Source organism: Hesperophylax consimilis, chromosome 15 (assembly GCF_061612785.1).
Source record: "Hesperophylax consimilis isolate HC1 chromosome 15, BYU_Hcon_1.0, whole genome shotgun sequence".
Classification (NCBI taxonomy): domain Eukaryota; kingdom Metazoa; phylum Arthropoda; class Insecta; order Trichoptera; family Limnephilidae; genus Hesperophylax; species Hesperophylax consimilis.
In genome coordinates, this window is record NC_142850.1 from 23,416,501 (window position 1) to 23,440,266 (window position 23,766).

The window sequence follows — 23,766 nt, forward strand, 5'->3', positions numbered from 1 at the left end:
TATGATAATTAAATCCTCAGCACGGGATATCCCAGTAACGATATCATTATATCTATTTTTTACAAAAGGGAAGATATATGGCACCTATTATTATATTATAATTCCTATAAAATAATCCAAATAAACACGACGGTTTTGAAAAAAAATCTTTACTAAACAGTATTTTGGAAAACGGAAACGGAACGGAAAAATAAATTTACAGACGCATGAAATGCAGAACGGTCGAGATAAAACAGGAGTTCACTATTCACTTGATTGTTTTATTCGCCTTCCTTGAGGGTCCATTGAAAGAAGAGTAAATGCAGGTAACTCCATTGATGGAGGACTGAACGCAGTTGGCGCTAACAAAAAATTGTCCAAAGAAGCGAAGTTAGCAGTCCACAATGGAGTGCTGGTACCTACCCTGATGTATGGAAGTGAGGCATGGAACTGGCAAAGAAAGGATGAAAGTAGATTGAATGCTGTTGAAATGAGATCCCTGAGGCGTATGTGTGGTAAAAGCATTTATGATCGTGTGAGGAATGTGGATATCCGCAAAGAGTGCAAGGCTGATGTAAGCGTAATGAGTAAGATCAAGAAAGGGACGCTTAGATGGTTTGGCCATGTTGAGCGAATGAGCGAAGAAAGGAGTGTAAGGAGAATATACGATGCAAATGTGAATGGTAGCAGAAGTCGGGGACGCCCGAGGAAGACATGGCATGACCAAGTGAATCAGATACTTGAGTCGGGCCATGTAAAGAGTCAGAACAATAAAAGAGTATGTATGAGACGATGTATGAATGGGAATGAGGCAAGGAGTGTGTGCCGAGACCGAGTTGTTTGGCGGTCCGTCCTCTCTGCCTACCCCTGCGGGGAAACGGCGTGATGGTTAGTTAGTTAGTTAGTTAGTTTAGGGTCCACGTCTTCTTCTACTATTGACTTTCGCGTCAAATATTCTCCTAAGAATCCTAAATAACTTAAGCCACCTCATAACCAATTTATACCGTTTTATTACAAGTTTCTCCTTAACTTTTAAGTTCTAAAAAAAGTCTGTTTTTTTATCTATACATTTTTAGCATAAAAACGTTAATTATATAAAATTCCCTCCATAGAAAAAAAATCGCAAAGTAAGCTTCGTTAAATTTTTAAAAACATTTTTGCTCTATCTCAAACGAATTGTATTTTATTATTTTTCGGAATAACTTATTGAGTAAAACCTCAAATTATAATATTTAAATATTTGAAGACAATATTAGTGATTCTTAAACGCAAGTCTGAAACAGAAAAATCAGAAAAGGAAACGGTCACATCTGGGACTCGAACCCAGGACCCTTGTCTTTCCGAGACAATGCTCTACCAACTGCGCTAATGGGACCCTATCCTCATCGGTCACTTTTAACTGTATCATACTTCGAATAAGAACTACCAACGTTGTCTTCATTTTTTCACCGCACATTTTTATTGGCAACTATCTTTATGTATGATCGCAAGAATCAACAATAAAAATGTGCGGTGAAAAAATGAAGACAACGTTGGTAGTTCTTATTCGAAGTATGATACAGTTAAAAGTGACCGATGAGGATAGGGTCCCATTAGCGCAGTTGGTAGAGCATTGTCCCGGAAAGACAAGGGTCCTGGGTTCGAGTCCCAGATGTGACCGTTTCCTTTTCTGATTTTTCTGTTTCAGACTTGCGTTTAAGAATCACTAATATTGTCTTCAAATATTTAAGAATTGTATTTTATTAAATATTTTCACCATTTTCACATAATTCAATTCAAACGATCTTTGACCGCTTACTACGGGACCTTAGGTGATGATCTATGAATGTGAAAAATCAAAGAAGCGCGTTCCAAGACGAGTTGTGTGGTGATCCATCATCTCTGCCTACCCCTGTTAAATGGTAAGTTAGTTAGTTAGAGTCCACAGTTCAGTAACACTTTAAATATCTTCGATATTGTGCTTTACTAAAATGGGATAGGAAATTTTGGACACCCCATAAAAGTATAAAATTACCCCACATTCATACAACTCGTACACATGTAAAAACGTGCCCCGCAAATGTGTGTTTCTCATTTTAGAATAATAATATGTTGATCTTTCCCCGCGTTGTACTTCTCCTGTCTGCACGTAGCTCAGCTCTCTCAAGCAGAAGTAACCCCTCTCCCTCCCACACATCTCTCCGCCTGACGTTTCCACCCCATCGGGTAATATTTTCTGATTCGTTACTATTCAGACTGGGAGCTAAGAGGCCGTAGGTCTTTTCAGGAATTATGAAATATGTGCGCAAAAATGCTGAATTTCAAAAGGGAATGGAATTATTTCATTTTTAACGAGGTCGAGCGTAATAATCAATCAGTATAATGACCTGTGACGACAGTTAAAAATACTTCCAAGAAAATAATATTACGTTTAATGTAATTTTATTGACATTAGCAGGACCAGACTCTCCTAGCACAGTCCCTGGAGTTGCTTTCCCCAACTTTTCCCTTTTTTAAATACATACTACCAAATTATTTTTCAGTTAAATTGATGAAATTATAATACATGTTCAATTTGTAATATTATTAATTAAAGTAAAAATATTTAATTATAATATCATGAATTGTGAACTAAGAATGATATATACTTACTGTAAAAGATTTTCATATTACAGTTTATCGTTAACACTTGTAGGTACCTTTTGTTTTTGTCCAGACAGAAACACTATATTTGAATATTTGTATTTGTGTATTCTGTGTGGTTGCTCATTTTTTAATATTTTCTCCCTTGCCTCTTACAGAAAGTTAATAGAGGAGTAAGAAACCAACTCCCTTTAGTTTATTAAAACCGATTATTACGAAAACACGGTATCAATAATTATTAAGGTAATATTTGATTGATTTTTGGAAGATCACTGTGGAAAAATTCTTATTAAAATGAAACAGTTTACTCCGAAATAAGGGTTCAAACCAGGGGATTAAAATCGTCATCCGGTTGGGTGACGTTTTGAGTCGGGTTGAGGGAGGGATGTAGGATGAGATTGTTGATGAGGGTCACGTATAGATCTGAATTTAATTATAAATGATAGAGGAAAGCCGGTAGCTCGTTCCATCGTGTGATCTTACTTGTGAGATGTCGAGACATTTGTCAATGGATGAACAACAGACTAAATCATCGATTTTAAAAAATGTATCTTTCATTTCGACCATATAACAAAAAGGAACAAGCAATCAGACATCTTTTCTAATTTTAAAAAGATTTAAATATTCCATACCAAAAAAACTGTGCTATTTTATGATTCCACAGCTCACCGTTCAAGAGATATTGCTGCTTTTAACATGAACAGATACCTATATTTATACAGAGAAAAAGGTATTGCTTATTTATTAAAAATCTCTTCAAATTATTTGTTATCCGATTAAAAACGGGATTGCAGTAAATTTCCAGTATATTGTAGCACGAGTTCATGTACCTACATTTGCTTTGATAATATACAATGACGAAATGCGGAAATGTTAGGATTTGTATGATCACGTGTTCCGACATCGTGATAATAAGTTAAGTTTATTAGGAAACCTACCAATTCATTCGTGAAGGGCCTGTAATCCCGTTTTTAACCGTATTACAAATAACTTGAAGAGATTCTTAATAAATTCGCAATATTCATTATTTTTTTTTCTCCGTGTACATATTTGATAGATTACTTTTCATCTAATGTTAATTTCATCTGAATCGCAATATGAATATTATTATAATATCTACCGTTGTATTTAATATTAACTAATTTACATGTCTGATTATTAAATCTTCAAATATAAGTCAGTTTTCAGGTACACACTTCGTACTGTATTTTTAACAAGTTTTTTTACGTACTTTTACTGTGTGGAACGAATCCCCCTGGAACAAAACAAAATGTTGTACTAGTGTAAGAGATTATCTTAAAAATTTTATTTTTACTTCGTCATCGTTATTTTCAATTAAAACCGTGCCATATGCGATACGAACCAAAAAAACATGATTTCTTGTAGTTTGCTTTCTGTTGTGAAAACGAACAGTTTTTATTCAAACTTTCTGGCATAAAACATTCTTAGAAACATGTACTAAGAATTATTAACTCCGTGAAATATTATTATTCTTGCGCTCGTGTTTCGAAGTCAACAAAAGAAAAGACATTAGCGGTCACGTGTGCGTATTGCTTCTTTTCATCTCTCCATACAACATATTGTCCCTTGTTCGGCTGCTTGTTGTAATAAATAATTGCAGCGCTATAAATAGCGCATTGGCAGGCTGCGGCGGAGGCTGCGAGGCGGGGGGAGGAGGGTGGTGGGTGGTGGGTGGCTGCGGGGGGCGCGGCCGTCGCTATGGAGACGCGCGGGCGCCGAGACGCTGGCGCTGGGAGGTTTCGCGACGCAAGCGCTGCAGCGTCCCGGACCCGGAACCCTGGAAATACTGATTAGTCTGCCCGTTAATAACAAATCTAAATATGTTTTAATATTTTACAACTATGCAGTTTTCTATCCATACGTATTTTCACAGCCAAGCAGCTTTTCCATAAAAATAGTTTTTTTCCAAAATATGTAGAATTTTTTTTTTGTTTTTAAATAATATCGAAAAACTTTTGTTCAGGACAATCGGACGAAAAGTCATTATTATGTTTTCTCAAAGTGGTTTTTGTAAAATGTGTAGATCCTTATTTTACAATTAAAATGAAATCGTTTTATATTCGAGTTATACATAACATGCGTCGAGTTCAACTCAGTTGTTACAGGTTCAACTCTCTGTCAAGTCCTCCATCAATCTATTGTTAGCCTAAGTATAATTGTTTCTGTTATAAGGTTGTGCACTTGAATTGAATTACGTCATATTTGGAAAACATCGTCCGATGATCGCGCTTTACAAAACATAATTTTGTCTTTAAGTTTTCATGCCTAGAAAAGTAATTGTTTTTTTTTTCTTAGATTTTCATAAATCAATATATGATAACCATAACTTGCAGTTTTCAGACAACGCCCTCCAGGGGATTTTTAACAAAAACGGCCCTATACAAATTATCCAACTATTATTATTAATAATTTTGCATATTTATAAACTCAAATGGCTAATAATTGTGAAATACCACCAGCAAACCCTTATTATTAAACCCCGGCCACAGATCAGCTCGGCGGCTGTGCGCTATGATCGATAGACCGCCCCCTGCCAGAGACCGCCCCCCCTGCCTGAGACCGCCCCCCCTCGCCTATTCCAGCCCAGCGGCAACGGCAGTAGCGCGGGACCCTCGGTACAGGTGAGTCCTACTTCACCCTCCACAATAGAACCCCTAAACACTACACACCTGAGACACACACCACTGAAAATAATACAAACCTCATTAAAAAAATATACATAAAATTCTTTAAAGTTTAAAATATTTTTACTTATTTTTGTTAACGTCTGCTTGTGTTAATCAAGATTTGTTTTTGTTTTTCTTGCTCTCTTAATATTTCCAAAATAAATTTTGCCACGTTTTTAATGTCTCAATTTTAATTAAAACAAAATAACGACTTTTTATTATTTTTTTTCAATATTTTGTTTATACCAACATATATACTGATTGTATTGCTTTCAGCACATTTTTTCAGATTAAATTAGATTGCACAGAAATTTCGTTATTTATTAACATTTCTATCAATTTTAGTAATGAAGTTTTCTTTTTTTTTACAGTGCGCCTTATTTTTAAGGTGTGTTGGGATAAATTTTCGTGGAAATACGAGAAAGGTCTCTCTGTAAAGCGCTGCTCGGTCCATTGCACAGCCTCTCATCCCCGATCTTCCCTAGTGTAGTGACAGTAGTGTTATATAGTGAAAAGGCCAAAGTTTATAGATCCTAGACCTAGCCAGGATCAGAAATGTGGTGACTTGGTTTGTCTGAATTAAATACTATCCCACTGGGTTGACGACAACCATTTTCTTGATGTTTAAGGTAAGAAAAATTCTCTTAAATCTTAACTAGTGATGAATCTAATAAATTCCATATCCTTGAATTAAACATAGATATGACCAACAAATATTGAGCCCATGGTTGGTCTGGAGTTATTATAATAAATAATATTTAAATGTGTTCACAATTATTATTACTTTCTCAGCCATTGTTGGCCTACTTCTTTCACTCTTCTCTTGGTTAAAACTACTACTCAATCTAATTAAATATATTATAATTTGAGTTAAAAAATTTTCAGCCAATATCAAGTTGAAACTATATCAAGTACCTTTAAGAATCACGAGTATAATATGTGTGCAGATTTATTGGTGATCGACCATTATTTGTCGTTTTGGATCGCTTTGTTCATAATTTAATACAAAGAATAACTAGGTACTGCATAGTGCCGATGACTGCTTATTTATTTATTCATATATTTGCATGAAGCCAAAGAAAAATATTGAAAAATTATTATATTATCTCAATTTCTAATTGGAATGAATTGTGGCCATTTTGGTTTTGAGTAAATCACGTGTAACGTCGATCAATCATGTTTTTCGATTAATTTTGAATGTGATTTATATGTGTTCTGTTTGCAATGATAAAACAAAATGGCGTTGATATTTTGATTCTATTATCAAATTGATTTATTAATCCACAATATGTGAAGAAATTAATTGAGTTAATTTTTAAATCTTCCTCAGTCACAATACAAATCTCAACATAACAGTGATAAATCTATGTGCTTAAGCATTGATAATACTCAAACAGTGAGCAATGGCGTTACGATATTTGCATAACTCTTTCTGGTTTAAATTTATAGTTTAATACAACTATTTTCAGCACTATTTTGTTTCGTGGTTCAAGCAGCTTTGAAATATCGATATATTAACAAAAAAATGACAAGTTGATTTTTCTGAAATTTTATAAGATTCCGTATTCGTTAAGAGCTAAGACTTTAAAGGCATTCCAGAATGAGCTACGGAGCTTTGAAATACCATAAAATTAAAAATATATATAACCAGACGTCATCATATTATTTTTCCATTGTTATTTGAAACTTAATAGTCAATATTCAATTCTAGGAAAGTTCTATTTGAGTTCCATTATAGGGCAGTTTTTTTCACAGAACTGAAATAATAACAGAATTTCATTAGAACTTTCACAGAACTTGAATATTAACTTATAAATTTTTGATTTTATTTTTCAAATTCAGTGAAACAGCTGGACCAATCTTGTGTAAAAAAAATAATGTGTTAATACTTCAGAAAAAAATATAAATTCCTTGACAAAGCTGGATAGATAAAATAGCTTGTTCTCAAGTAGGTATAATTCGAAATAGTTTTGTTTGAACAGCGTTTACAGCGTCAAGTTTTCAGTCAAATTCTTTAAATATTGTAATAAATTGGTCGAGGTTAACCATTAGTGGTTTAATGGTTAGTTTTATTCAGTGGTAAGATTGACGGCACTTCGGAATAGTTTCAGATTTCTGTCTGGGAATGCAATAAATAAATCAATCAGAACACGTGGCTTAGAATTCAGACATCTTGAATTGCTTACAAAACTTCAAAATACTTTTCAGAAAATATTCTGGCTTTTCTCAGAGTTTTAACAGTTTCGTCTATTTTATATGAATCCTCGTCTTACTGTTTTTATATGGTTAGGTCGAATTTTGTTGCGCCTTGCAAGTGTGGCAAGACGTGACGACGGGACAACGCTCTTGCACGGAACGACGCTTCATTCGGCCAGCCTCGTTTTTCTCTTTTTTTCCGCCCGGCTGCCAAAACTCTGTGCGGGGAAGGCTCATCGAAGAGTAAACATTGTGGGATATTTTGTTGTCCTAGAGCTAATCCCAAATATGTTTCGTCATTCCAAAGTATTTCATCTATTTCAATATTTTCACTAAAATAATCAAAATGTTCGGCGGTATTTCTTTTCTGAAAATGATTCGTTTACAATACGACTGATGATACTTAACTTTAATTAACTATATTGTATATTATTTTAATACTAGCAGTTAAAAACCCGCTCCGCGGGTTTTTGCTGCTAGGCCCTGCGGGCGGCACTTGGTTGGGCTGCGCCCAGTTTAAGTGATATTAACAACAGTTACATTTAATAGATAGATATTAGGTCATTCACAGAGAGAGGGTGAGTATATATTGTTAAAACACGGAACAGGAAGGAGTTAATGAATAATAACATGCTCAATTTAGGCATAATAAGAATGACAGTTGTTTGAATAAATGAAATTTTACGTATTTGTGATGGATTATTTCAAATGAAACACTATTATTGACTACATGTCTACAACTGATATTAACTGTTATGGTACCTAATATAATTTGCTCATAGGAGACTTGCAGTGCTTAAATATGTGTTACAACCGTCAATGTCTATAAGTTGAATCAATATCGTATAGTTTGTCACAACAATTAAAGATAGTTACAACAAAGTTGACTGAAATAATACATTATTACATATTGATTAATTGTACCCGTGTTTATGGATAAAAGGAGGGTAATGGTGCAATGTGATTAGCAGTCGGTTTAATTAAAAGGTGTGAATTTTACTCCAACTGGTGGTAATTCTTTTCCTAAAACTGTTAGTGTATCTAATAAAGTTTAAAGTTAGATTATATATACACCTTCATCAGGAGAGTAAAAATCTATATATAAAGGTAGATTATTACAATATAGCGCCCCTGAGGTAATATCTCACAAAAGCGGCGCCATGCAAATTGTCCAATTAATAAATAAATATAATGTTTACATTTTATTATGTACGTATGCATTGATATACAATGGAAATAGATAAAATAATGCTATCCGATTAAACTTTATTTTATTAAAAAACAAATAACTTTTTTAACTTCACTTTATTATATACAACCAATACATGTTTCATGAACGAAGTATACACCGAAGTCAAAAATTAAATATAGATTACAATTGGAAAAAAGAAGTGGAAGGAGGGGGGAGGGGTAAGAGTAGGCTGGGTTTATAAGAATTATGAATTACAATATGAAAGACCAGTTAAGTGGGAAAATATTTAAAAGAGAGTTTATAAAAAAAAATTCTTGTTAATTACATCTACTTTTATAAACATGTTCTCTTATTTCTAAAATTTCGAAATTATTTATTTGTGATGCTTTATATCCTGTGTGAAGTATTTTAAGACCTGAAATTTTTTTTTGCATATAACCATAAAACAATATATTCATAAGACAAATAACATTTAATAACGGTTATTCTAATAAATTGATAGTTGAAATACTAAATAAAATAATTAAACATATTATCTTCAAACGGTATTTTTACCCTAGTTCTTAAGATATAAATAAACAATGGCGTAGAATTCTGTTTGTGGATAACGACACTTCTAAAATGATATATATAAACATTCCTGGTACTATTCAACCGGCGTTTTACACTAATAACAGAATGAATAAATATATTCTTAATAATATAGATTGCGAAAACCAAACAAAAAAATCAGGAGTTTATAAACTCAATTGGGCTGGATTTGTAATTTATTTTACAAAGGTAGAACCAATAGAAACTTTGAAGTCAGAACTAAAAAACATCTCAGGGTTCTAAATGGAAATAGTGAATATGAGTTTGCAAATCATCTTTTGAATCACACTTTCGATAAAAATTCAGGTCTTAAAATACTTCACTCAGGATTAAAGCATCGCAAATAAATAATTTAGAAATTTTAGAAATTAGAAAACATGTCAATATAAAATCAGATGTAATTAATAAGCAAAAAAAAAATTATAAATAATAATGAAAAATGCCATTGCAAAGTAGAACTAAACTTCCAGAAGAAATCTTATTATTAAATGCTTGATGTTCAAGTAATTTTGCATATTTAAATATACGCGCCAGTCATTTGATTCGTTTCTTCACCGCCAGAGGGGCGCTCTGTCGGCCACCTAGCCGCGATGCGTATCGGGAATCGGCCATATTGAATTAACGCCTGCTTTTTTCGTCAAACGTCAAACGTAATCACGTAATTGTGGATAATTTTCACTGTAATGTAATTAATCCAATGGATTATGAACTTTCTAAGACATATTTTCTTCGATATTATCCAAAAATTGTATGAGCAGAAACGATATTTTTTAAGAAATATCGTATTACATGTGGCGATTCTATTTCAGTATGAAATGGTGTCTTAATCTTTAAAGTCTTATTTAAACACAATTTGAATTTGACCAATCACAGGGCCTACACCGTCCAGACGCTGGAGTAATAATATTATCAGATTTTTTAATAATATCAAAATCATTGTTTTACTATCAAAAATTTAAAGACTTGTTTACTTGTATTTAACTTCCTTCAATAAAAAAAATCAATTTCGAAGTCACATCTGCCAGGCGTCTTCGCAGATGTTAGTTGTAGTCGACAACATACAAACTCCGCCCAATGCCGATCCGGCGGGACTGACATTGATTTAGTATATTATCTGCTGTAATGTCGTCCAATTTCAAAGAAATGCATCTATCTACAGAGTTTCAGCTTGAAGCTGGTTAATTTCTACAAAAGTGAAATTAAAATTAACAGTAAATTAATAATGATATACAGGCTAATAAATTCAAATAATATGTTTTTTTATGGATTTAAATAATGCTTGATGCAAATCTTAATGCATTTATGTTGTAATTCCAGCCATAGACGTAGGACTTGGTACCTCAGCATGCGTATTTTACCATTCTTAAACAGCGTATATACCTCGATACGTTGTTTTTTTTTTGTTTTTATTATATTTTACACACTTTACAAATATAAGGCAAAATAAGTCCCGATAAACTGATTTTTAGCAGTTTGTCATATCATAAATCTTATAATAATAATAATAATAATACTTGGATTACTTGTATAGCGCCGTTTTTGTGCAAAAACACCTCAAGGGTGCTGTACAAACTTATAATACATTTAGTGAGTTTACAGTTAGAATTTTACAATTATATGTATAAAACAAAAAAAAAAATTTAACAGAAATATAGCAAAAGAAAATTATGAAAAAACATATATAACAATTTTAAAAGTCTAAGATTTTAATTAAAAATTCTATATAATTCTTATAGAATAATATATCATTGTAAACTAATAAAAAATAATTTTTTCAGTAAACCACGTCTTCAGTAAGTTCACCAATTGTTTGTTTTGGGCACAGTTTTTAATTTCAGCATGTAACATATTAAAACAACTGGGAATCATATAGTTTAACGTTTTTTGTACATATTTATTTGTATGCTTAGGTCCAGTCCTTCATTAAAGTTGAAATGAGTATTATGATTGTCTACTAGCCTGTTTACATATAAGGGGTTATTTATGTGCTGAAATATAATTTTGTACCACAGAATTGCTCTCACTGAAAGAATTTTGAGACTCTGATAGAAGTATGGAATATTATGCCTTTTTTTGTATAAATTGTTTTCAGCTAATAATTTAACTAATGAATTTTGCACGGATTGAACAGGGTCGATATTAGTTTTACAGGAAAATCCCCAAGCTGTTATTCCATACCTTATATCAGATTCAGATAAAGATAAATACATTATTCGAAGTGTGCAGATTTGCAAAAAAAAAATAGTTTATACAATCTGCTTACAATTGATCTTAGTTGTGCACAAACTTTGTTTATTTGTATATCCCACATGAAAATGTAATCAATATTGACACCTAAATAAACATATTCTTTAACTAGTTCTATAGTTGGTTAAAAAATAAATAAAAACTTGGACCAAGCCAGGAGTATCAACTTCGCAGAGAAAACTAAAATTTAATCATATCAATATAAAAGCATCGGCTGCGAAATTTCGAACCATATTCAAAGAAATATTTTTTTAGCACCAAATAAGTGCTTTAATGAAGCTTTTAATTGTACACAAATTATACGAAAAGGCAAAGGCAATGTAGTAAGCTAATCAAAGCTTTTGCAGCTCTACGCTAACGATATTAACACGAGAACAATAAAAAGTGTGAATTTAATGCTTTCTATTAAACGAGCAATCAGTTTTGTTCAGCTAATTTATTAGTCACGATATGTATTCAAAATTCTCTAAACATCGTTTTTATTAGACACATATATTTTTTTAAGACGCCGAGGAATTATTTTATTAGTTTAGCGAGTTTTTCACGGCTTATTTAATGTTTGAAATGTGACGTTTTCAAAATGTGATGGTGTGTAGTATTTTAAATGTTTTATTTGAGTATTTGACTCTCTCAGTCAAAGAGAAGTGAGATCTTTGGCTCTCGGCCAAGAGGTATAAGGTTAAGAACTCGATGAAATGCATACGAACAGTCGGTGGCTGAGTTAACATCGCGTTTTGGTCCAACCCAGGAGTAGTGTGTTCAATTCCTCAACTGACTCCATCCTCTAATCCTCCAGTCCTCCATTAAAATACAAGCAAAATTTGCCGTTTACTGTAATGGTAGTAGGAGATTTTAATATTTGCTGGTTATTCGTAATCCAGGAATGCTTTTCATTATTTAAAAAAAGGAAAATAATATTTGTAAATATTTACGATGAATATATTTCAGACGTAAAATTGAATCAAAAATATTATTTTGGCTGTGGAATAGTTTATCGAGTTTTGTGTTTCCTCCTTCCTACAATATGGGTCTCTTTAAGACCCAAGTTCACTCTTTCCTGTTCTCCACAAAGCACCCCCAAATACAAAATAGTGAAAAAACATCCTCTTGGCCTCCCTAGTGAAGTTAAATATTAACCGTGATGAAGAATATGTTTATCGAACTATTTAATTGTGTGTATGTATAGCAAAAATTTAAAACATTTGTCCACTATTGTATTCAATTCAATGATTTTGTTACATGTTTAATAACTGTTTTGACTCTTTGAAAACCTTCGTGAAACCACGCAGTAAATTCAGTGCATTGAACTATGTATATAATGATACAAAATCGATCGATTTAAAGCGAAATGGGGGTAATTTTCCATTATCTGCTGTGGTCGCATAGGGCATAGGCCATGGGAATCAGGTCCGCAGCGCTGTGTGCAATTAATAGGTTGCATACAACACAATACACAGACAAGTGACGTTTAATAATAATTCCAACTTTTACTGTACCCACCATGAAGTTTTTAAATACAAATATAATATTAATTGCACAAAATAGCATCCTCACAAAAACTTTTTTTTTAAATATTTCACTATCTTGTTTGAAACGGCTTTGGCAGTGTTTGGTGGCCGTATCTAATTATCCGATTTCTTCTAAACATTCCTCTTCCTATGTCCTTCCCTTTAGCCTCCCAACATATCCCAATTGGTTATGCGATTGTCCCGCTGGCTGTTGTGCGGTAACCAGATTAACGAAATACTACCTGTGCATCGCATTTACATTTTGACACGCTTAGACCGGGTTGTTAAAACTGTGGTTAAGTTGGGTCAGATGCAAAAACTGATTCATTAATATGAATTCCATTCGTTTTAAGTTACTAGTTATAAGATTTAGTTTTCAGTGATTAGATATTTGTAGGTCTTAGTGAGTCATTAGTCACTAGTTATAAGATTTAGTTTTCAGTGACTAGCTATTTATAGGTCTTAGTGAGTCATTAGTCACTAGTTATAAGATTTAGTTTTCAGTGACTAGCTATTTGTAGAAGTGAATCGTTAGTCACTAGTTATAAGATTTAGTTTTCAGTGACTAGCTATTTATAGGTCTTAGTGAGTCATTAGTCACTAGTTATAAGATTTATTTTTCAGTGACTAGCTATTTATAGGTCTTACTGAGTCATCAGTCATTAGTTATAAGTCTTAGTAGCTAGTTGCCTAAGGCCAGGTAAATTAAATTATAAAGCCCTCTTGACGTGATTTTTCCACGAAAATAATATTAACCCATTTACTATGCACGGTGTCCGGAAACTCGTAATACAAACGGGAAACTGATGTATCTACACCACTTTTATTTCGAGCTGAGGATTAAAAAAACTTTCGTAGTCGGTTCTACGCTTCGACGCATTTAAAAAATACGTTAAACAGCTGATATTAATACCCTAGCGATCGATTTTTTTCAAATTTGACATTATAAATTCTAGCTTTGTACACTATTTACTCGAAAACGAAAGCTCAAATCAAAAAAATTATAGAATTAATTGACTTCAAACGTGATGTAGATTAACCAGTTTGAGTAAAACTGTGTTAAGGTTTATGGTTTTTAGATGAAGGTTATTTTATTAGCCAAACCGCACCTTTAGGATAAAACAATCAGAAAAAGATACGGTCCCATCTAGGACTCGAACAAAGGACCCTTGCCTTGACGGCAGATTTTCGTTTGGGAATCGCTAATATTGTCTTCGATAATTAAATATTACAATTTGAGGTACATCGACGTTTTACAAATGTCTAATTTGTTATTAATTACATGCATACAATGTGGCATACAGTTTCAAAGATACATAAAAATATTGAAATGACGTTACGGTCTGAACAGTGAACAGCTGACTTTCAACAAATTCCATTGTTGAAAGGCTGATAGAGATATTGAAAGAAGTCTAAATGCAGAAAACTCCGTTAACGGAGGAATGAACGCGGTTGGCGCTAAAAAAAATTGTCCAAAGAAGCGAAGCTAGCAGTTTGCAATGGAGTACTGGTACTTACCCTGATTTATGTCAGTGAGGCATGGAATTGACAGAGGAAGGATGATAGTATACTTATTGCTGTAGAAATAAGATCCCTGAGGCGTATGTGTTGTAAATCGTGAAGAATTCTAGGCAGATGCAAGCGTAAAAAGTAAGATTAAGGAAGGGACGCGTTTGAGTGTCATATTGAGTGAATTAACGAATAAAAGAGCGTAAGGTGAATATAAGAAGTCTGGGACGCCCGATACAGACATGGCACGATCGAGTAAACCAAATATTTGAGTCGGGCCATGTCAAGAGTCAGAATAACAAAAGGGTATGTACCTAATGGTGAGACGATGTGTGAATCTGAATGAAGAAAGAAGTGTGTGCCAAGACCGAGATGTTTAGCAGTCCATCTTCTTTGCCTACCCTTGCGGAGTAAAGGTGTGATGGTTAGTTAGTTAGTTATTTCCTTTGACTTTGGTATGATGTCCATTTACACTTAACAATTACGGTGATATTTTGATACTGGCAACACAGTGAAGAGACTGTAATTGAGACATAATATTCACGGTGATATTTCGATACTGGCATCACAGTGAAGAGACTGTAATTGAAACATAATATTTACGGTGATATTTGGATACTGGCAACACAGTGAAGAGACTGTAATCGAAACATAATATTTACGGTGATATTTGGATACTGGCATCACAGTGAAGAGACTGTAATTGAAACATAACATTTACGGTGATATTTGGATACTGGCATCACAGTGAAGAGAGTGTAATTGAAACATAATATTCACGGTGATATTTGGATACTGGCATCACAGTGAAGAGACTGTAATTGAAACATAATATTCACGGTGATATTTGTATACTGGCATCACAGTGAAGAGACTGTAATATGATTGAAACATAATATTCACGGTGATATTTGGATACTGGCATCACAGTGAAGAGACTGTAATTGAAACATAATATTCACGGTGATATTTGTATACTGGCATCACAGTGAAGAGACTGTAATATAATTGAAACATAATATTCACGGTGATATTTGGATACTGGCATCACAGTGAAGAGAGTGTAATTGAAACATAATATTCAGGGTGATATTTGGATACTGGCATCACAGTGAAGAGAGTGTAATTGAAACATAATATTCAGGGTGATATTTGGATACTGGCATCACAGTGAAGAGACTGCAATTGAAACATAACATTTACGGTGATATTTGGATACTGGCATCACAGTGAAGAGAGTGCAATTGAAATATAATTTTTACGGTGATATTTGGATACTGGTATCACAGTAAAGAGACTGTGATTGAAACAATGTCTTATCTCGGATGACATGTGACAACTAAGAGACACTTTTTTATAACACTTTAATGCTGTCTCTCCCATACAAGACTTCGCACGTTCGTACAATAATATTTTTTAGTTCTGTTCTGTAAGAAAATCTATATTTATGTGTATCAGCTGTACCGTTTTCCTTACAAACAATCTATTATTGCTGTAGAAAGCCATTAAAAAGAGATTAGTTTAATTTAATTTGAGAATTATCATTTCTAATTCCCTTGATCGTTTTACATTATTATTTATATAAATAGATGTTAGTAACATATAAATCAGTGACTTCACCAACGCAAGATAATGCTTTTGTAAAGAAATATAAAAATTAAAAAAACGGGTTGCATATAATAATCACCAGAATGGTTGAATACTCTGGTACTAATATACTAATCCTAATAAATTAAATATGGCTTAAAATGACTTTAACAGTGATCAAAATGAACACATATTAATAGACAGGAACTTACCAATATTTTTTTCCCTATTTTCTTCGTTTGATCCGCTCCCTTGGAGCGGACTGCTCCAATTGCGCCTGCACAGGGCCGGCCACGTGTCTGGTATTTACGTGTAACGCGTGTAACTAAATAAATATTTGCTTTCCCGTGCTTTTCCCGGGTTTATAAGCGAGAAAATAGAATAAATTAATAATAATATTCATTTTTAGAACGTTCAGAACGGGTCGCGCGCATTCGTGATTTGCCTTCAATTTTTCCGATTTGAGCACGGTAAAATTAATCGAAGGAATGACAGTTAGCATGTCCGGTCAACATCCCTCTCTGATCGTTATCGGAACACAACACGGTGGATTATACATTACATACACATACAACTACTTTATAAATACAAACAACCAAACGTTTATTTTTAAAATGTTTTCGTTTCAAACAACTCAAAAACTACACTGTTTAATACCACCATAGAAACAACTGACAGATAAATGGCATAGAATCTTGCATGCCGTCGCCGAGCTAATACCAAATTAAGCCAAAGAAAGTTATGATGTGTTTTGGTCTATGAGGTATATATATAGAGTCAGCTTTGGCGTTCGAAGTATATGGGCCACGCATATCGGATCATTGTCCGATGTGAGATATCACGGGCATCAGTCAGTTACAAGCGCTCGCCGGGCACAGATCTCCGGCGATAACTTCAAAATGCCGATATGTACACTGAGATATTGTATAAATCGTACTGGAAAATGGTAACCGGATAAATCATCACAATTATAATTCAACACATCTTTAAAAACTTATATAAAGTGATGGAAAAAGATGACAAAAACTTTATTAACTGGGGTATGTAGGTTAGGTTAGGTTTATTTTTTATTTTTTTGTGTATTACAGACTGTGTGTCCATTTACAATACACATGTAACATTAACTACATATAAAAAAGAATAGAAATAACAAGTTATAAATAGTGATTTTTGGCATTGACATGCCTCTTGAATTCTTCAAGGCTACTATTAAAAATATCGATAGTCTTGGAGGCGTTGTTTAACAGCGCCATACCTCGTGTCATGCTATGCCGAGCCAGTACGTCCGTTCTGCCACGTGGGATACATAGGTAAGGTTAAAAAAAATCATCATTTCTGATGACTTTATATCACTTTTTAAAAGTGTGTTGAATTTGTACTGTGTTGAGTTATCATGGAACCCTGGAAAATATAGATAAGGCAATACCTTTCATCTGAAAGTAGAGTTTTACCATAATCAGTAGTCGTGTAAATTGACTTATTAATGTTAAAAAAAATTCGTGGAGCATTTGCGTGGGGGCGTGCGGCCGCCGGTCACCTTCGACACGTTCGTTGGGTTCGTTCGCGGTCGGAAGGATTCGGGCGACATCAACAGTCGTCACACCCTTCTTTCTACTTCCCGCATGGGAACAATATTTCACACTATTTATATACAACTCAATGGTTTTGGTGTGTATTTGTAGAAACAAATACAAATTGGGGCGCGCGCCGCTGTGCGCAGATCTGATTAAGAGGAAGCCACAAGCCAAAAATGTGTAAATTCTTGGTATACCCTATATCGTAGGTAATAGGCATTAAAATCGCTCGACAAGAGCTAGAGTCTTGAAACGTTTGATTTCAAGCAAAAAACTGGTTTTTACTTAATTTGTAAATAATTTTATAAGAAAGCAAAAAAGTTAATCAAGTGAAACTTTCACAGATAATCTTAGCTATAAAACAGTATTTTTAAAAATTTGTTTCCTTTACGCGTTCATACATTTCTATTGAAACAATATTTTTTGTAGTAGTTTGCATTTATATTTTTTAGTGAGTAATTTATTTTTTATTCAAGCGAAGCGATAAGAAAACCTTCATTTTACCTAAATCGTATTTTTTGTTTTTCATAATGTACACCAATTCATTATAAAGATTAATCAAAATAGTGATTTGGCATTAAGCTTCGCCTTAAACGACGTTGGTGGAAATTTTGTGCATACTAAAAATGGTTCATGGCCCATCTTCCTTGTTTCTTTTGCATAAAATTAGACCTGATATTTCATTCCTTCTCTAATTTAACCGCTTCCCGGGCAAATCATTTAGCAAAAATCTTTGTTTTATAAGGTCTTGTCTTCACCAGGAATTTAACAAAAAGCACCCTCTCAATCTCCAAGAAAAGTCCATTGGAGATGTACCGAGTCTTACATTAATCTAGGTTAATAAAGGCAAGTTTACCTAACATTGTAATATTTCTATAATACAGAATGGGTTCACGTTTGCCCACTAAATTTAATGAAAGTCTGGTTTGGAAGAAGTAGGGGGCCCTTCTTTAAGTCGCCAATTCCGGCCTACAAACTTGTATCCAAACTTCCTTGGCCGGGTTTTACAAAGCAAGTAATCGCATGACTTTGCATTTTTACATAATTTGTCAGAAAAATTGTAATCATTGATGGAAATCTTATTCAAGTATTGCGGGCAGAAATAAATGTTAAACGGTAATGAAATAGAACCTCTAAAATACATAAGGCTACGTGATAAGATCGTTTGAGAAGGAGGTTGTGTAAATGCAAATGATATGAAACATTCTAACATTAAAATAACATTTTAATTGAAAGGCTTTACCGATTGCTGGGAAAATATTTATTAAATACCACTCGTTTAAAATAGAGCAAAATTTATCAACATCTGAGTTAAATAGCATTTAAAGAAACGCTGTGAATTTTTTCACACATTTTCATGTTAAATAACACAGCCTGATGTTTTTTTTTATAATTTTCGGAGCATCCTTCGCAATTTTTTCTATCGAGGGAATTTCATATTTTATCATTACTTTTTCAACTCAGCATCTGAATAGAGATTATCTTTTAACTTGTGTTCAAGTTATATGTAGGTATAAATTCATAATTCGGAATTGACTAAATATTATTTGAAAAAATTATTGAATATTCATGTATTATGTTTTTTGTAAAATGTGGCATTTTATGGTAGGTACTAAACTTATCAATATTTTAACGGCGTAAACTCTTCAACACTTATTGTTATTACGGCAGAGCTTATTTGCCGTCATGAAATTTACAATTAGCTTTTCTTATTGGATGTACAGTATTAGAAATCTGTCTTATACCGAGGGACGAATCCAATTGAGGAAAGTGAATTCTGATCAAAATCTTGTACTGCAGTACCGCCCAGAATAATATTCGCATTTCCTTTCCTAAACATGCTCATTAAATAACATAAATATATATTACTAAAATAAATACTGGAAAGTCCAATTATGTCCTGTGCGTACGAACCGTATCTAAATTTCTCTAATAAACAATAAAAAGTGTAAATCTCAAGTGACCCTACAAGGTGAGTATTGTACTGCATATTATCTCCATATATAGTTAGTAATAACATAGCTCATTGTAGAAATGTATTATATATTTGTACAACGCCCTTAAGGTGTTTTTGCACAAAAAACGGCGATATACAAATCATCCAAATATTATTATTATGTTTATTATTACAACTTGCAGATTAATGCGATATAAAAACTTGAAGCATCCATACAATTGTTTAAAATATACAAGACATCAAGTTTATTCAATTTTTTCAAATTGTTCAATAATTTTTACAAAATTTTATTTATGCAAGCTTTATTTTGCTGTGTTTATTACAATCTTGTACAGTGGCGACGCCCTTCAACGCACTGATATATTTGATATGAACTATATTTATTTCATGACTTTATCAGTGTTCACCAATGTTCCGATTCATTTTGACCCATCTGACCTAACCTGGTTTCTTGGTTTTAATTACCAATGTTCCGATTCATTTTGACCCATCTGACCTTACCTGGTTCATGGTTTTAATTATCAATGTTCCGATTCATTTTGACCCATCTGACCTTACCTGGTTCATGGTTTCAATTACCAATGTTCCGATTCATTTTGACCCATCTTTCCTTACCTGGTTTATGTTTTAAAATGGTAACACCAAGATAGTTGGAAGTAAAAATAATGTAACTTTTAAAGAGCATTATAATTCATGTGAATATTTTTACATCAATATCAAACGGTGTTCCTAAATTAGTGGTACTTCATGAATACTTCATATTCTATGGATTAGAATTTTTTTTAGAATTCGAACTTGTTGCTATTTGTCTTTGACTATAATCATATATTTTATCGAGTAGGTAAATGGGTAATGTTTAAATTTGGATTTATGACCAAAATACCGAACGAAAGGAATTATTTTATTTTTTTAATCAAAAGATATGGCAAATATCTAGAACTATTTGTGTTTTAAATTATGATCGCATTTTTGTGTGATTTTAGAGGCAAATTTAGCATTTTTTTAAAATCGTTTGTGATTATGAGAAAAATAATCTTGCCCAACTTACTATTTTAATATACCTACTAGATAATAAAATAAAAAAATATTTTTTTTACTTATTTAAGTCAAATTTGTGTTCCAACGTAAATCGATTATTTGTAATTTAAATTTACGCCCATCTAATGTTTTTTTAAATTTTTATTTTATTTTATTTTTCATCATAATATTTATAAAGTAAATAGAGCATTTTTTTAATAATCATCGTTAACTCTCAAATAATTGCTAAAGTTGCATCTAAAACCAAGAAAAAAATAAATTCTTTATTGGCCTATTTTTTACAATTTAAAACAAAAATTATATAAACGAATCATTTATCCGTACTAGATATTTGCTATATACCTTTTGAATGTAAAGTTTGGTCCAGTATTTTGGCTTCAAATCCAATTGAAAGTTTTGTATGAAAAAGGACGCGCAGCCGTTTCTTTTAAAGTAAGAATTCATTATTTTCTTCACTGTTTAGAATTCCGATAAGTGAATTGACAAACCGCCCCCGACATCGGCACAATGGCTCCGGAAGTCGAGCCGCCATCTTGTTTTATGTCCTAAAAGCTTTTGATACAACTTTTGAAAAACAAATTTAGGCGCGCACCACCTCCAAGGTATTGTTACACCTTCTGTTGGTAGTTAGTACCCAGGGCAAACTTTCCATATTTCGTTTAACGATTTTCGCACCTTATGTATTATTATATCTTATCTTACAAACGCCTTACACCGAGTTAAAAATTGTCCCAGATGCGAAGTGATTATTTTAGGCTTCCACAAAAAAATAGAAAAAGGAAAAATGAACTGGCCTATCCTATTCTATCCTCACCTAACCTAACCTAATCTAACCTAACTCAACTTAACCTGAACTAACCTAATGTAAACTAACATAACCTAACCAAACCTAATCTAACCTAACCTAATCTAACCTAACCTAAACTAACCTAACAAAACATAACCTCACCTAACCCAACCTAATCTAACCTAACCTATTATTTTGTATTAATAATTTATTGGATAGCCATCACATCAAATGATTCGCCACGTTTGGTGACTTAGTAGGAGTGCCCGGTTTCATAGGATGAAGTTTTTCCAGATCTTGGTGACAGATGCGTCTAACCACCAACTGCATGGCAGGCCGGTTCGGGAGAGACTGGTCGAGGTTTGACCGATTGACTTCTCTAGCAGAACCCTTTCTTAAAAAATTGCACCACAGTGGGAAAGATGGATTCATACGTCCGTCACGTGGTACCTTTTTCCTTCCCAGAACTTCCTCTCCTTCCATTTAAAAAAGACTCTCCACAAAGCATCCCAAAAGATGACATAGGCCACGAGGGGAATTATTTTCCTCAAGGCCTCCTGTGTGGAGCTATAATTTATAATATCTCGTGATTTTTCATGAGTCCGCGCTGGTAATATAATATTCTAACGGAAAATTATTTTCATTTACATTTCGGATTTGGAACGGTAGTAGTATATATGTACACCGTATTCTACACTCATACCGCTAATCTTTGGGAAATCTAAAGAAAATATACTTTTAAGTTTTTTTAACAAAGCAATTCTAATTATAAAACAAATTGTAATAAAAATTGTCCAGTTTAATCGTGGCTTTACTTGCGAGTAATGCTCGTGTTCGTAATAAAATGGCCACCCTCACATTTCAAATCTTAAATAGAACAGCCGAACGAGTGGTAAGAAATATATAAAGATAAATATAGTATAAAGATGTGTTTATACAAATGCTTTGTAAATCACCTAAAAATAAGATTTTTACTAAAAATCATTTCTAAAATTTCGCGAAATGAGCTTGGAAAAGAGAAAATGACAACAATGAAAATTTTTGAGTAATTTTAACTTGTCACTTGCAGTACGTTTTTATTAAGCCAGCTATTCCTCTCATCGTAAAGAATTTCTGCGGAATTATTAAAAACTTTTTTACTGCTAATGTCAGGGAGAGGAATTTTTAATTTTGTTAAAATTTACGAATAATAATTATGTTACACCAACCTATCAAACAATGTTAGGTTTACATTATGTAATTTAAGTTCGCTATTCAAATTTCTCATCTCCTCACCCTCGTAAGCTCCCATTAACCCCACAATATTCTTCAAATAGAAATGACATAATTATACTAGCTCTGTATATTTATTTATATTTATTTAAGTACTTAAAACAGGCATGGTGACCAAAAATTTACATACATGGATGTTTAAATACATAATAATAACAAAAATGGTAACAAAATGAATAAGCTAAATATGCAGAAGTAAATGACAAATAAGAATGGGTAAAAGGTAAATACAAATATGTTCATAAACGATTTTTTATTGTCACACTTGTACTAGTGAGACACTGATTAGGTAGGTACAATGTTGCTTCTCTAAAGAAAGTGCTTCATCACAATATCAGCTTAATATGATTAAAGGTAATACATTTTTTTTGAAGTGTTTAAATTGGTCATTAAAAATGTCTATTTCATTATTAGAGCCATGTATAATGTTATAATTTCTTAATGCTCGCGGTACAGGGGAAAAATATCCTGTATTTGTGTGGTAGGCTTTAATATAGAAAATGTCTTTCATCCTCTTTGTTGATTTTCTTGATGGTTTATTGATGTTAATTTGGGATAAAATGTTTGGTGTATCAACTGATGCATGTATAATTTTGTGTAGGAGCAGTACGTCAGAAAGTTTACGTCTGACCGTCAGTGAGTGTAGTTTATAGTGCAAAATTCGGTCATTATATGTTCTAAATTGACCAGATAAACCTTCACGATAAGCAATTACACGGGTTAGTTTCTTTTGTATGGATTCAATCCTATAATTATGAATCTCATAATTGGGAGACCAAATTGTTGATGTGTAGTCGAGAATACTTCGCACAATAAAATTGATTTATATAATGTTAAAGTTAATTCTGTACTTTTAAAAAAATTTGTGATTCTTAGCGTTAATCCTAATACTTGTGATGCACTTTTTAAAATTGTATCTACATGTTTATTGAAGCTAAGTGACGAGTCAAATGTCACGCCCAAGTCTTTGATTGAAGTTGTGTTTAGTAAAGGGATATTGTTAATGTGATATGTGTTTGA

The 23,766-nt window shown here is 32.9% G+C and overlaps 1 protein-coding gene across 8 annotated transcripts in view; it reads left to right on the plus strand.

Annotated features, from left to right (window-relative positions):
- Positions 1 to 5,226: 5,226 nt before the first annotated feature.
- Positions 5,227 to 23,766, plus strand: part of LOC149417511 (glutamate-gated chloride channel) — an 87,625-nt gene continuing 69,085 nt past the window's right edge. For all 8 annotated transcript variants that reach the window (XM_089640347.1, XM_089640346.1, XM_089640349.1 and 5 more), the window contains exons 1-2: positions 5,227 to 5,243; positions 5,660 to 5,917. In XM_089640347.1, coding sequence (XP_089496473.1) covers positions 5,909 to 5,917 — 9 coding nt within the window. In that variant the 5' untranslated portion in view covers positions 5,227 to 5,243; positions 5,660 to 5,908. The remainder of the gene's footprint in view (positions 5,244 to 5,659; positions 5,918 to 23,766) is intronic.